The sequence below is a fragment of the Anolis sagrei genome, chromosome 3 (genome assembly GCF_037176765.1).
Source record: "Anolis sagrei isolate rAnoSag1 chromosome 3, rAnoSag1.mat, whole genome shotgun sequence".
Taxonomy (NCBI): Eukaryota; Metazoa; Chordata; class Lepidosauria; order Squamata; family Dactyloidae; genus Anolis; species Anolis sagrei.
The window spans coordinates 49,446,648-49,463,263 of record NC_090023.1 but is presented as its reverse complement, the minus strand read 5'-3'; the positions used below and the strand labels follow the sequence as shown (position 1 = coordinate 49,463,263).

The window sequence follows — 16,616 nt, the reverse complement described above, 5'->3', positions numbered from 1 at the left end:
GGGGGGGGGTTGAGGGGTTTCGGGTCTGTACTCCATAATGACTTCTTGTTGTGAATGGGAAGAGTTGCAGGGAATTTTCACCAGTGTCTGACCGAGACATTATTGGGAGATATTTATAAACTCACATTTACTGATTTTGTAATATGTGAAGTATATATTCATCCGTTAAACAAAAACTGGTTATGGGCTTAAGTAGACAATACATTTGGCTGTTTGATGCGATACTTGCAACTTGCACCCAGTAATTAAACATTACTGATAACCCCACCTGATATTAGACCTGCCTAGATAGAATCCAACATCTGAACCATGTTACTAAATACATCTTATCAAGTCTAGCAGGTGTTGTATGTCCAGACAACAGTAATTTATATTTTACTTCCCGAAACTATATATTTAAAGATACCTTCCCAATAGACACATGATTGTTCTTCAAGATAATTATTTCAATATCTCTTTTGTCAAACATTCATCTCTCCCTTTCAAGATTTCTAATTAAACGTCTTTGGCATTAGAGTGCTCAATATTTTCAAAGTAGTTGATTTTTCAAGCAAATCCTGAGACCCAAAACTTCTGAAAGAGGAATTTCTTTACAAGCAAATGAATAAATGCCTTTTACAGTCAGTTCTTGTAAAAGTAGATACAGTTTTCAAAACTTCATAATCAACCTTTCAAAACATTGTTTTTGTTCCTTGCTATTGGTGCTAGTAAAGAGATCCCAGAATATTATATATGTATTTTTGTATTTACTTCCAACTGTTAAGGAGTTATTTCCCTATCAATTTCTTCTCTAGCTACTTTCCTTAACACAGTTTCTACAAGATTTGAGCTATCAATGCTGGCTTTACCATTCTGCTTAGATGTGCTTAAGCACAGGGTCCCTGTTGGCTGTTTACAATTGGTTTTGCTTATGTGGAAATTCTAAATTTGAAGGTGTTTTGTTTTGGAAGCAATTCTAGACATAATAGTGTTGATAGTCTATGGGAGTGTGCCACAAAGCAAGCAGTGTAGGCTTACCAGGACTACTTCCTTCATTTTTTTAAATGAGGGGCCCCCTGTTTGATTCTTGCCATTTTGTTTTACACTGCTGTCAATCTAAATTCTAATTTGTCAGCTGTTTTCCATTTCATAAAGAAGTATATTTTATTTCTGCTTTGAGTCTCCGAGAGAGAGAGAGAGAGAGAAAGCAGAATACAAATACTATAAAGGAAGAAAGAAATTTCAAGTGGGCATATTAATGGTAAAGCTTCATGGCCTATTAGTTGCTCTTCTCATCTAGCAGATAGGGTCAGAACTTGATATGCCACCACTTACAATCCAGAAATGGAATTGGCTTCAAACATTTACAACCCCCAAAGCTAGACTTCCTGCCCCTGTCCTAAATCTCCAGGGCCAACAATTAATTTTTGAACCAATTTCAGCCCCCACCTGCCCAATTTAACCTTAAAAAATTGGAAAGATAAACCAATGTCTGACCACTCTTTAGGGTCTTTTTCCATTTATTTTTTGACAGTCTGTGTGGCTCTCAGAAGATCTTAGTGGCAGAAATTGGCCCCAGGCCTATGGAAGTTTGTCAACTGTGTCTTAGGGCTTGTCTGCACGGGCCAAAACAAAAAAATGTACTCACTGCAAATGGACCGCTGGCAGTCTTCACAATGCACAGCGGCTTCCGGTGAGTATCCTGGGTTTTTCAATTTGAAATAGTTTGCCCTACTTTAAGCAAAGTTGGGTGATACTCCAAAGTTTGTTTGAAACTTCAGAATATCTTGGAGCTTTAGAGCAGGCTGGGTAGTGGGATCAAGTCCTATTCCTGTCCGGATGGACACTGACAGCACCACCCTTTACCTGTGCTGATCAACTCAGGAAAAGGGGAAGAAGAATTGTGCTGGCATCACCACTGCCATTACTCCCCCAAGCCACAGTGCTCTGTCTGTGTCCCTGGCTGCTAGACTCCTTCTGCTAGTGTCAGAAGACCAACAGGTCGCGAGTTTGAATCCGAGGAAAGGAGGATGAGCTCCCTCTATCAGCTCCAGCTCCTCATGTGGGGACATGAGAGACGCTTCCCACAAGGATGATAAAACGCCAAAAAATCATCCAGGCATCCCCTGGGCAACGTCCTTGCAGACGGCCAATTCTCTCACATCAGAAGTGACTTGCAGTTTCTCAGGTCGCTCCTGACACGACAAAAAAGAAAAAAGAAAAAAAAGAATGGGGAACCTGTGCAGTCAGCAAGAAGGAGGTAAGAGCAAGATGAAGACGGTAATGGCCCAATCATTTGGATACTGTTCCAGGACAACTGGACAATAGCCTCCGGTTCAACATGTATATGCTGGTTCCAATACTTCTCCGTATTTATACAGGCCTAACATGCTTGGTGTAGACATAGCCTTAGTGTGTTTTCAAGCATCCAGTAATCTCAAATATTCATGCTAGATAGATTTTATTTAAAAGCAGAGCCAAACTGGAGAGAAGAAAGAAAATGGACAGAAACTAGACACTATCTTGACTTCTGCAAACTCACTTCCCACTCATATGGCAGGTCGAATAGGACCTCATGTTTTTCAGAATAGCATTTTAGAGGTCATTTCCTTTTTTAATCTTGGATATTGGGGTGGTGAATAATAACTGATGACTTCAGACAGATCCACCAATCAGAAAGTGAAATCAGATAAGGTATTAATACCCAGGACATCTTTAGAGAAGATAGCTTTTCCAGCAAGGAAGAAAAGTGGGAAGGAACTTTGTATCCAAGCTACCTCTTGTGAATACTGATGGAAGTATCTGTAGTATAATGGTAGAAAGAGGATTTCTTAAAAGGGAATACATGTCTTTTTCCTTCATAAACTTACATACTCAGATAGCTTTACCGTAGCTTTGAATTCTTTTGCAGAATGAAAGAAATTCTTCTGTGTCTGGTATTCTTATTCTATTGATATTATCATATTATTGGCACCTTCATTGTTTTGGTTTCTGTTTCTAAGCTTCCTTTGTTGATTTTAGCGTCTCCAAGTTATTTTATTTCTTTTGGGTTTTCAATTCACACTCTGCCACTGCACATATTGTTATACTGGCCGGTTGTAATAATGATGTTCTCACAGTTTTCTAGATCACCTAAAGCAGTGGTTCTCAACCTGTGGGTCCCTATATGTTTTGGCCTACAACACCCAGAAATCCTATCCAGTTTACCAGCTGTTAGGATTTCTGGGACTTGAAGGTCAAAACATCTGGGGATCTACAAGTTGATAACTACTGACCAAAGCAAATTCTCATATGAAGGCTTAGGAAGGTTCCATAAGAAAGTATCTGAAAAGATTGTAATACTAATGAACCTGGAGGATGGAGTGAACTGATATATGTTGTTTTTCTTTCTCTAACAATTTCTTCATTTTACACACACTAATGCACTTTGTCTTCAACTTTATTGTGCACTAAATAAATGACTTTGTAGTGCACTATTTTCCCTACAAATTGCATTTTTTCCTTTAATACACACATTTTGATCAGAGAATTACAACACATAAATCAGTATGAAAAGTGAAGGAAAACCACATTGTGTGCATGTGGCGATCATCTCGCAGTGAGTCAGACTGCGCACAGGCGTACGCCTATGTAAGGGCGTACTCCACGGCAGTGAAGGCTGCAAGCAAATCTCACATTGCGGCCAACATTGCGTCTACGAGGACTCGTCCAGCCTAGCTGTTTCAAACGGTCAGAGGTTTGTTGAACCCCGCCACCTATGACGGGGTCCCTAGCCCTTCGTCAGCTCACTGTGAGCCATTTGCTCGGTTCTTCCCAGATAAAGTTGCTCTGATTCGCTCCGTCCTGGATGCTACAGTTATTGCAGTCTCTGAAGATGTAGCAAAGGCACCTGCTTGTCCCGTTTCAATAGATTCATTTCAATTTGTGCAATACGAGGACGTTGACAAGATTCTTGGAGAGGCGAGGGCGACCACATGCATCCTGGACCCCTGCCCATCCTGGCTGATAAAGGAAGCCAGAGAGGGTTTGGCAGAGTGGGTCAAGGTGGTGGTGAATGCCTCCCTTCAGGAGGGCAAAATTCCAGTGAGCTTTAAAAAAGGCTGAGATAAAACCGCTGTTGAAAAAGCTATCACTGGATCTCACTGATTTGAACAACTTTCAGCCAGTTTCCAATCTCCCGTTTTTGGGCAAAGTCTTGGAACGTGTGGTTGCCTCACAGTTCCAGGGGTTCTTGGACAAAACTGACTATCTGGATCCATCGCAGTCCGGTTTCAGACCGGGACATGGAACTGAGACAGCCATGGTCGCCTTAGTGGATGATTTCCGCAGAGAGCAAGCCCCTTTTTCTTATTTGTTTTTGGCCACCAAGTGAAATAATTGGTGAGCCAGAAGAGTAATTATTTGTGAAAGATTTGCTTCTTTCCAGGTCAAAGTACAGAAAATGGGATTTTAGTCATGGTCTTCTCCACTGAGGCAATGACACCATCCTACAGGTTAAGAATAAGAAACTAAAATTGACTAAGAGCAGACAAATGGTCTCACCTGATCAAATTATAATTTAGTGCTTCTTTTCCTGTCATTTCTAGACTGTACCAGATTGTCTCGCTCTGAATCTTGAAAAGAATTATGAATTGCTTTATCTGGCAGAGCAATTTATAGGGATCCCTGTTTTGTATTTAAGGTTTAGATTGCCAGAAGTTACAAGGTAAGTTGATATTAGCCTGCATGCACATTAAGCCGTATTATTAATTGTAGCCACTGTAATGTACTTTTGAGTAACATTTATATGCAGCATTATATCTGCATCCTGGCCAATAATTGTATTTCATTTCATAACAGTTTTAAAATGTACAAACCAAGTCTCTCCATTGTGTGTTATACTCCTCCCCACTTTCTCTTACAACTCAGATTTTCTGCAGAATTCGACTTTCGGACTTACGATAATGAGGGTGTTATACTGTATGCTGAATCCACTGACAACACAGCATGGTTTTTGTTAGCCCTGCGTGAGGGAAAGATTGAAATTCAGTTCAAGAATGAGCTTGGAACCAAAGTGACAAGTGGAGGCAAAGCCATTAACGATGGCTTATGGCATATGGTATGTTTTCTTTCCCCCAGTGAGTTAAGAAATGGAAACTGAATTACTTATAAAGGAATCCACTTTCAAAGTAACTTGATGAATATGGAATAGTAGCATCCATTTGTCACCCCATTGTCACAAAATATTTTTATGCCTTCATTTAAAAAAAGGTTTAGCAACAAAGAACTCCAAGGGAGCTCTGAGCCTGGGATTCATTCGGAGAGTTTTCATTCGGAGAGGAGTAACCCATTTGGAGGGGGCAGTGTCACTAGGGTGACAAAACGAATATTTTTTTTCCAGCACCACCTGTTTTTAAGGGCCTATGTTATGTAGATTTTGTTTCAAGTTCATTGCTTTGGTGCAAAGCAATTCATTCTGTGGCTGGAATTGAGCACAACCTCCAGGATACCAAAGTTGAGAAAATTGTCAACATAATACCTCTGTCTGTTGTCTGTCCTGTCTGTTTAACGGCACTGAATGTTTGCCGTTTAGATGTTCTGTGATCCACCCTGTATCCCCTTCAGGGCAGAATATAAATGCTGTAAATAAAAATTATTTATATTTATTTTAAAGAGACTCAGGGCAGTGAAAGGGGTGTTTTTTTCTCAACATCTCATATTTGTTTTGTTTTCTGTTTAGGTTTCTGTGGAAGAACTGGAACACAGTATCAGTGTAAAAATAGCAAAAGAAGCAGTAATGAACATTAACAGCCCACGAAATCTTTTTAAGCCATCCAATGGTTTTCTAGAAACTAAAGTGTATATTGCAGGGTTACCTCGCAAAGTGGACAACGCCCTCATTAAGCCGGTAATTTTTGCCATTTTGAATGTGACCTGTTCATTATTATGTTCCCTCCTGTATAGTATTTTTTATTTTATTTTCAAAAGGCATTTGAGTCGTGTATTACTTGAACGTAGTAATGCTTTCATGACTTATATGTGTATGCATGTGGAAATGCATCACCAATTTTATCTACTGTAAACACATATGGTTTCTTCAGTAAGAAAAAACGGAAACCATTGAGATTTCAGTTAGACGTAGGAGCCATTGGAATTTCAGCAAAACTGGATGCCATTGGGATTTCAGCAGGGAGGGTTTCTATAAAGCTACTCAACTTGCAAAAAGCAAATCTCTAAGAAGTACAATTCCCTAGCTATTTCATACTGGTACTACTGCTGGATTTGCGTGAGAGGAGGCTGGGGTTGTGTTTGATCTGCAGTAGTTTGGAAATAAATTACAGCTGGAAGAAGCAGCTTTAGTTTCAAGCATTCATTCCAAGGGGAATAGTGGTAAAAAAGATAGTAAGAATGACTGTTACACAGAAGGTGACTATTTTTCCCATCTTAGAAAGCCATTCTGCTATGTTTTTGAGAGGAGGCATCTTATGTGTTTCTTAAATCTTTGGTGGAAATAAGAGAATAGTCTTTTACAATTGTATTATTTTGATTTTATGCTACATGTGTTGACGGGGTTGTTGTTATAACTTTATGTGACTTATTTTATACTTTTGAACCATTTAACCTATTGTATGTTATATGTGCAACCTGGAGTGCCTTGTAAGCCACCCTGAGTCCCTTCAGGGAGATGGTGGCAGGATATAAATAAAGTTTATTATTATTTATTATTATTATTTAATTAACAGCAAAGGCAGGAATGATCAGAAATAGCTTAATCCAGCCTACATTGGCAGCATAAAATAAAATAAAGTAGACTTATATTTACTACTTACAATTTTTTGAAATACGTGTCGCATAGATATACTGATGTTTTAAGGATTTTATGTATCCTCATCTTTTAAAATCATTGTATGGCTGTGGGACAGGGTGATAAAACACCATTTGATTATATGTGTCATTTTGACTTTGCATTTGATATGACATTTAGTTTTCCCTGCATTGTTTTCCATTTGAAACAAGATGTGTCTATGCTCAGTCTTAGCTATTTTTGTGTAATGTGTAATTTAACTCTTGCAGTGGAACCTGTATTGCTAAACGTGTCTCCTTTGGGAGAGATAAAACAGGGTATAAATAAATATATTAATAATGTGGTGTTTCCAAATAAGGCGGAGTAGCGTGTTTTGTGTTAATTGACAACTTCCCTGGACTGTTGAAAAGTAAAATACCACATCTGGTACTGGAACATCTTTTGCAGATTAATCCCCGTCTGGATGGATGCATTCGTGCCTGGAACTTGTTGAATCAAGGAAATTCTGGTGTAAAAGATATCATTCAACAGAAGCAAAGCAAACACTGCTTAATAAGTGTTGGGAAAGGATCTTACTATCCTGGCACTGGAGTAGCCATGTTTCATATTAACTACAGTAAGATTTTTTTCCCTATTTCCTTTGATGCTGTTCTTATGCTGTCTGTTGATACATTGAATGAACAAAAGACCTCCAGAGAAATAATTTCTTTTAGGAACTTAGTAATACTTTATTAATCTTGAATATCAGAATCAATCTAATTTGGGAATGTATAAAGCTACATCTTTTCATAGTAAACCTTAAGTACCAGGGAGGGGGGCACATGTTACCTTTACTAACTTCAAATAAAAATATACTGACATTTCCTCTGAAAAATAGGAAGCAAATGATCAGTTGCGCTTCAATAGATATCAAGGATAAATACTGCAAAAGGATGTCTGTGTAGGAATCCCCTTGATTTTCTAGCTTGACATAAAATAGTTATTTCCATATGGGTCATGGTATGCCATATGTGAAGAGATTGTCCATCAGATGTATAGTCTATATAATTGTCCTGTATTCCAGATGTAAAGCTTTAATAATATGCCTTACCTCTTTTCTGTGAACATGGCAATCATACAATTCAGCAAATAACTAAATGAAATATTTCAAGGCATACTAGCAACTGATTGCAGTTTGTTTATATCTGCACCTACTATTGCATTTTATTGATTTTTAGGTAGTGGGATTTTATGATTTTATGTTATTGTTATTGTGACAGCTGACAGGGAGCTCTGGTGTGGGCTGGTACATGAGTTCATGAAGCATTGGAAGTGACTGAATGAATAAACAACAAAGTCATGCACTTATTGTATTTTATGTGTTTGCACCTTGGGTGCTTTTGTTAGCCGCCCCAAGTCATTCCGGGGAGATGGTGGCGAGGTAGAAATAAAGTTGTTGTTGTTGTTGTTGTTGTTGTTGTTGTTATTATTATTATTGACTGTTTTTAAGCACTATGTGTTGTAATGAACCAAAAGGAGTCTATTTGTAAATGTTAGTAACATGTATGATAAAGAAATTCCTAAGAGATGGTGTAACGTACATGGTTACACATTCAATTTTGTTTCAAAAATTTCTTATTTATTTTATCTTGCTTTTTCATTTGGTTGAAATAAAACAGATAACAGCCTAACCAGTAAAGAAGATTGGTTAATAAACGTGACCATGACCATCCGTCCATCCACTGGCACTGGTGTAATGTTTGCCTTGGTTTCTGATGAAAAAGTGCCTCTTGCTTTGTCAGTTGTAGACTCCAACTCATCATATTCACAGGTAATCTTTTGCTCCCACTGTACAGGCTTAGTGGAGAGGAGGGCCGAGATATTGAGCGCCTCCCTTTGATGTGAGGGATAATTTGAAGTGAAAAAAATGTGGATACCACTTTAGACGTTACCTTTGCCATGGAAATCTAACTTGAGTGAAATCCAATATTTCTCATTCCATAGAGACTTAAAGCAAGATACAGACTTTAGGGGTAGTTTAAAGTGTTGAGACATATGAATGACTAGTTTGATTTTGAAAAGCGTGGGTTAGTTTTTCTTTTTTCATTGAGCTGGTTCAGAAGTGAAGCTTCTGGGCTCCATTTTTCTTCCTTTCGTATACCTCTTCTGAATGCTTATTGGAAACTGCATGATTGAATTCTCTGGGTCAGGAGGTCTCCTTTACATGCTAATGTTCACTATACAGGTTCATTATGATCCCTTGCTTTAAGTCATCTTGGAGCCCAACAAGTGAGATAGTGAATAAATAAATGACCGAATGCTTTAAGAAAAGCTGCTTTCGGTGTAGTACTGACTCTTAATAAATAGTTTGAATCTTTGGGAGTACTGATTTTGAATATATTGGAACAAACCTCTTGTGGAAGAACCCCCAGGGTTAAACCCTTGTGCTAGTAGGACTGAAGACCGACAGGTTAGAGGTTCAAATCTGGGGAGAACGTATATAAGCTCCCTCTGTCAACTCCGGCTCCCCATGCAGGGACATGAGAGAAGCCTCCCACTAGGATTGTAAAACATCAAAACATCCTGGTGTTCCTTGGGCAACATCCTTGCAGACAGCCAATTCTCCTCACACAGAAAAACAATCCTTTTGTGGTGCCATGTGCAAATAAATGTAATAGATCCCAGAACTCCTTCCCACCTGGAACTGTGCCATCGGCCTCTTAAGATCAAGAACACTTTGAGATTAGCTGGAATGACAGCCTACATTTGCCATCAGTTATTGTAGTTGCACCAGTCATATTGGCTATGTTGAGGGGTCAGCTTTCAAATGAGGGTTTATGAAGCTACAGTCTTTCAATATGCTTTGATGATACGGCATTAATTGGATATCTGATTTGGTTGTTGTATGACATCCTGTCCCATTTCTTATAGTTCTTTACATGTCAAGTCAAAGTTTGTGTACTTAAATAGTTTCTTCCAATATTTTGGTATACTACGTGTATTGTCAGCTACAAGTGGAGTATAATTTCCCTAAAACATGAGGTGTTAATATGTTTCTGTTGTCATGTTATTTATTAAGTGTTGGCACTGGATACAGGTTACCGGATACAGGTTATACTGTTGGTCCATGGTTTCATAAATCCATGTCCAACAAAATGTTTCCTCTAGGTCCTTCAACATGTCTGTATGGGTTGCTATGAGTTTTCCAGGGTGGAAGAAAAAACTCTTGTCTGTTTGAAGCAAGTGTGAATGTTGCAATTGGCCACCTTGATTGGCATTTAATGGCCTTGCAGCTTCAAAGTCTGGCTGGTTGCTGCCTGGAGATCCCTTGTTGGGAGGTGTTAGCTGGTCCTGATTGACTGCAGACTAATTCAACCAAAGAAGTCAGTCATAGCAGAGCATCTGATGAACCAATCTGGATATATCATTTTATTTGAGAACACAGAAATGCTGGACCACTCTAACAACCACCATGTCAGACTACACAGAGAAGTAATTGAAATCCACAAGCATGTGGACAATTTCAACAAAGGAGGAAACCATGAAAATGAACAAAAATTGTCTACCAAAAATAAAAATCTCTAGAATCAGGACAGTAAATAAAGAGCAACACTAAAAAAAAGACAAAAAAAAAAAACCCAGGGGAATTCCAAATAAGAATCAATCAGGGCCAGCTAATACCTCCCAATAAAGGACTCCCCCTGGGCAGCAACCAACCGGTTTGAAGCTGCAAGGCCATTAAAAGCTAATCAAGATGGTCAATTGCAACATTCACACTTGCCTCAAGCAGACAAGAGTTCTTTCTCCCACACTACATTCCACAGATATATACACCTCACTTGCCTAGTTTCTAACAGACCTCACAATCGCTGAGGATGCCTGCCATAGATGTGGGTGAAATGTCAGGAGAGAATGTTTCTGGAGCATGGCCATACAGCCTGGAAAACTTACAGCAACCCAGTGATTCCGGCCATGAAAGCCTTCGACAACACATGTCTGTATGGTTTTCTTTGGCCAGACGTCCTTCATTTCAATAGAGTTTGCTGTTATCTATAGTTTCACATATCCACATGAAGTCTGGGAATGTATCCCCTGTGGATACAAGGCTTGTACTATTGATCGGATGGCTATGAATTGTATACTATATGTCAATTGAAATGTTGTTGTTTTTCTCCTTATATATTAAAATGCTGTTGACAGATTATTCTGCCGTTTCATATAGATTTTTCTTCAATGTTTGGATGTTGCATTTGTTTTGGCATTTCTTTGTTTGCTTCCTCGAGTTTCCTTATGGATTTAAAATTGAAGTGCAAATACTGAAATAAAGCTAAAGTAATATTTCCACTGCCCTTCTATTCTTCCTCCTTCTCCCGTTTTCTTGCCCTTAGGATATAATTATATCCATTGAAAATGTCATTGTTGCCCGCTTGGAGTCAAACAGATTGTGTACTTCAAGAAGAGTGCTGCTGGACCTCCGAGTAACCAGAGAGCTGCTTGAACTTACAGTTGATTTGCATTCAGAGGTCACCTACTCAGGAGAACATCTCTCGTCCCTTGATCAAGCAATGAATGGATCTGTTGATACTTACTTAGGCGGCATTCCTGGTAAAATCATATTTCCTTGCATACTTTTAATTGATTGGCCTCCTCCAATCACCTAGCAATAGTACATTTCTAATTCGTATTTGCTTTTTTCTTTTGAAATAATTTTGTGCAGTTTCTAGTGAACCCTGGTGTTGCAATAATCATTAAAATTGCATTAGCCTAAAGCTAGTAGATGCTGAGCCTCTTTCAAAAAGTCTATTTTTGGCCGTGACCCTAGGGAACCTCCATTCTCTCCTCCTTGCCCAATCATCTCTCTTATTTTCTTCTGGAATCATAAGACGCCCTTGTTTTTAATATGCCATCAATGCCCTCTACTGGCAAATCCAAAGAATTGCATTGACAATTCAGCTAATAAAGATTCAAATTTTTTAACTGAGAGATATCTGAAGAAGTCACAACATGTTTATAAGAGCTCACTTAAGCAACTACAGTGTTAGACTCCTATTTTAAAAAAATCTGGAAATGTGTGTAAAAAAACCAAATCTCAAACCTGAATAGATATTATTTTCTCCTTTTTTGTTACATGTCTTCATGTCAACTCCAACTCATGGTGACATCATCATAGGGTTATCATAGCATTATTATATTGAGAAGAGGTGTGCCATTGCCTTCCTCTTGAGAAAGTATAAGTGAGATCCCAGAAGTCATTCAGTGTCCCTTCCACACAGCCATATACCTTGGAATGTCAAGGCAGATAATCCACAATATCTACTTTGAACTGGGTTACCTGAGTCCACACTGCGATATAATAAAGTTCAATGTGGATTTTATACAGCTGTGTGGAAGGGACTTAAGTCAATTTCTATATCTGAGCAACTTTCATACCATAGTCTCCCAGAGTCTTAGTCCAATGTGCTGTCTCTTTAAAAAAAATAACCCAGATGATAATTTTAATGAACAGTATATGGTTTCCTGGTTGCAACTAAATTTTGTTTTCAGATTAGCTTTGAATAAGCTCAAAAGTTGCAATGACTCAACACATTATAAATACCCTTTCCTGTTCAGGTATCATTCCCTTATGCCAAATGTGAGCAACACACAATTCAGAGGTTATGTGCAACATTCTCTCATTTTCTAAGGCCTCATTCAGATTATGCTCCTATTTACCCCAGAGCCCTTTGTTCAAAAACAAGGAGAATTGGACTCCTAGTATCCTCCAAGAAACTCAATTCTCCTCTAAAGCTACTCAGGCTATCTGATATGGGGGACTAGTATTTGTCTTTTATTTATTTATTTATTTATTTTAGAGATTTTATAACCCGGTCTTCTCGACCTCCGAAGAGGGACTCTGGCCGGCTAACAGCAGAAAACTTCATACACAAATATAGTAAACATAATAGCATCATAATACATTAATACAAAATACATTCAAATACAGATCATACAATATCATACAATTACAAAAGCCAGGTCATCAGAGTAAAATCACAAATTCATCATTTCCTGATTTCTCAGGAACCCATACCTTTTGTGTCCTTTGGCAGCAACTATATTTTTCTTCCTTAGAAAGTTGCCAGAGATTTTGCCTGGTGGGTACCTATCCACAGACCACCACATCTGAGATTCAGTGCCTCAAAGGAAAGCTGTATGTAGTGACAATGTGCTTTGTAACATTAAATGCACTTCTGGCAGGCATGCAGCCTGCGGCAAGGGGAAAACTGCCCCCCCCCCCCGGTAGGGTTGGATAGATTCGCTCAGATGTGATGTAATTCGGAATACAAATTGATGTTTTTGCCTTCTGAAGGGACTTCTGCCACGTTTCCATGAGGCTGTAGTCCCCTATACTTTCGACTTACCTTGTGTGATTGATTTCAGAGATGCGGAAGTGAGTTGGAACTATGATGAAACGTTTTTAATGCAACTAAGCCTGCTAGGAGGTGAAGCCTAACCTGCTTGCCTCCCTGCCAATCAGGGGTTATGTTTTGGGGAGGGGAGGGGTTTGCAGCGTCCAACAGCCATTGCTGTATAAACCCAAGCACATGGCTGGAAGGCTCATTGGAGACTGGACAGCAGAGAGTCAGGCAGAGTCAGCAGGCACAACTCTGGAGCGGGATAACACCTAACATGTGTGGTCAATTCAGCTATGCGATACCTTAAACCAAAGGTATGGGCATTGTTATTGCTCAGGTGATTGTGTAAGTTGCAAAAAGTAAATCTTTGCAATGTGCCAAGGGCTCATTTGGCCATTATTGGCATGATTTCTAATGCCTTTGATTTGAGATATTTTGCTACAGTTTCATGTATTATAAAATATTGGTCTGTTAGACACACTGAATTTGAATTCCAAAAACAATTCTATCTGACCAGTAGAGATATTGGAATATACACTTGCGTATTTCCCTGGTGGTGCAGTAGGTTAAATCACTGAGCTTCTGAACTTGCTGATCAAAAGGTTGGCGGTTCTAATCTGGGGAACGGGGTGAGCTCCCGATGTTAGGCCCAGCATCTTCCAACCTAACAGTTTGAAAACATGCAAATGTTTGTAGATCAATAGATACCGCTTCTGCGAGAAGGTAGCGGCACTCCATGCAGTCATGCTGGCCACGACCTTGAAGGTGTCTACGGACAATGCCAGCTCTTTGGCTTAGAAATGGAGATGGGCACCACCCCCAGAGTCAGATGCGACTAGACTTAATGCCAGGGGAAACCTTTATTGTTGTATAGTAGGAACAGCCATTCAGACAAGGTTATGAGAATGCTGTTGAGACTTTTTCTCACTGTGTGTTAAAATCCTAATTTGATACAAGTTATTTTTCTTCTTCTGTGAGGTGTTATGTCAAGGCCAGAAGGGTTAAACAAGTGCGCCCGGTCTGAGTTTCAGATTGCTCAGAGATAGCTGTGTTAATCTGTTTTTAACATGAACTCTGTTAGTACTTCTGATAGTAACTGGAAAAAAGAATTTCCTAGAACAAGTTTTCATGGACACAATATACTTCATCAGATATAAGATCATCTTGCACCTTATGAGGTGGGCTGTGGCTAGAAATTTCATCATTCCAGCTCTTCTTCCCAGTTAGTCTCAGAAGTACTACTGGATTCCTTTATGTTTTCAGATTGCTTAATAGTTCACCACATCACATTACTTTCTGAAAATTAATAATGTAAATGTAAATTCTAATATTTTTTTAGGAAAAGAAAAAAGTCATGCACAGTCTTCTGTACGTCTATCAAAGATCAGGCATTAAAGGCCAATCATATCAACTAGTGCAGCAAAAAACTGAAGGGCACCTTGTCTTTTGTCAGAAACAAGGGCCAGTGGAAAATATCAAGGAAAGTGTCATTTTTTGCCTGTCAACCTTAGGAAGGCCACCGTCTGTTATAACCAACTTAGCTGTTTGCAGTTTGCCCATGAGATGCGTTTTAAAAAATGATAAATTGGAGAATGTGGGAAAAGAGAAGGAGGTGTAACTTTTTGTACTGGCCCTCTGCCTGTCAAGTGGCTCTCATTACAAGCTTATACAATGTTTTGTGGCAAAAGGGGATATAACAGCATCCATAATAGCAAAATGCAATAAGAGAACTGTGGATGTCAGGTTTGGCAGTCCATCAAGAGTGCTTAATGGTGGAACTATCTGATACATAGAAACCCTGCTGAGCTACCTTGGGCAGCATAGAAGTGAAGGATTGGCTTTCAATGTTCTTCCTTTATTCTTGTTGCTGAAACGCTTCCTCTCACAAGGTTGGAGTATCTTATGTGTACAGGTACATGCTGTCTTCTGGAAACTGAACACCCAAAGCCTTTGTTATTTCACTAGTGCCACATTTCTCATCTTCTTTTGCCCCTGTGTAGTATGCAGAGAATAGAAGGAAGGCTTTGGATCCAAATCCCACCAGATATCTGATCTCCAACATAAGGTTAAAATGGGGATTGCCGCAGAAGAGTTGTGGATTTTTCTTTGATGAGGGGGAGAAGGAATCTCTTTTTAAATATATCCTTCATTGGTCAGATTGTTCTTTCCAGAATTTAAGGAGAATGTACTGCACTATTAAGAGTTCAAATATGAATAATATACATAATAACACAAATTATACAAATTATCATCATCATTATTATTACAAGGAATCATAGAATCATAGAGTTGGAAGAGACCACATGAGCCATCTAGTCCAACACACTGCCTTGCAGGAAAAGTACAATCAAGGTAGACCCCTGAATCATCATCATCATAATTTATTATTATTATTATTATTATTATTATTATTATTACAACTATCATTACTGTTTTAATTATTATTATTTGTTCCTCAGTTTTCTGTCAGGAACAAGCAGCTCACAGCCCTAAAAACTATCCAATTTAAAACCTACAAAATATAAATATTAGAATAGAATTAAATATTACAATTGTGTGCCAGCCTCAGTTAACAATCTATTAACTGCCTTGCATCTTGTTAGCACTTTTGTTCATTCTAGATTTATGTTGGTTACATTGTTTTAATATGTCATTTTAATAAGAAAATTAACAGTGGAATATGTTATATGCTAGAACACGCTTTTTAAAAAGACATATATTTAGCATTTGAGTAATTACTCCTGATTTTATTGGTGTTTTTTATGCAGATGTTCCAATTGAAGCAACTCCGGTCACAGTTTTCTATAATGGCTGCATGGAAGTGAAAGTTAACGATAAGCAGCTGGATCTGGATGAAGCCGTCTCCAAAAAGAATGACATTAGGTCACATTCCTGCCCATTGCTCATGGATGAAATGCTGAATTCTGAAGCCCCTGATCTGTTCATTAATCTTTCATAGGAAGACCCTGATTGTTTTGCCCAAACTGGATAAAGACACAGAGGTTGAGCTAAAACATTATCTGTTTTCTAATGATCTGTTCTGAGAACAAATCGGTTACATCCTTTTCCAATATAAAGGGACCATATCAAGATTAATATTCCATCAAAATAGTGTCATTTATAACATTTCAAGATTTTTAGTTGTATAGTTTCCTCGTCAACATTTATACACTTCATGTTTTGTATTTTATTTACCTTGGAGAATAAAATTGGAAAAAATATGTCTGAATTCGGTTTGCTAACTTGATTCTAATATGTTGAAAGTGCAAAACTGACACTGGTACACTGAATCAAGATATTCCATTTTTTCTAAGGAACATCAGAAAGGACTTAAATGCCTAGAGAAGTCTGCACAACTACTTGGTGACTATAGTGTCATCAAATCTTACAGTGTTTTTGAAAATAATAACCACAGACAAACTACGGTGATATATATGTTTTGGAACAGAGCATCAATGAGGTAATCCTCTTTTTAAAAG

General features: G+C 38.5%; 1 protein-coding gene across 1 annotated transcript in view; it reads left to right on the top strand.

The window, feature by feature from the left end:
• Nucleotides 1-16,358, top strand: part of PROS1 (protein S) — a 45,355-nt gene extending 28,997 nt beyond the window's left edge. The window contains 7 exon segments of the mRNA XM_060770621.2: nucleotides 4,566-4,684; nucleotides 4,888-5,077; nucleotides 5,699-5,866; nucleotides 7,211-7,379; nucleotides 8,422-8,573; nucleotides 11,131-11,347; nucleotides 15,906-16,358. Coding sequence (XP_060626604.2) covers nucleotides 4,566-4,684; nucleotides 4,888-5,077; nucleotides 5,699-5,866; nucleotides 7,211-7,379; nucleotides 8,422-8,573; nucleotides 11,131-11,347; nucleotides 15,906-16,096 — 1,206 coding nt within the window. The 3' untranslated portion in view covers nucleotides 16,097-16,358.
• The last annotated feature ends 258 nt before the right edge of the window (nucleotides 16,359-16,616 follow it).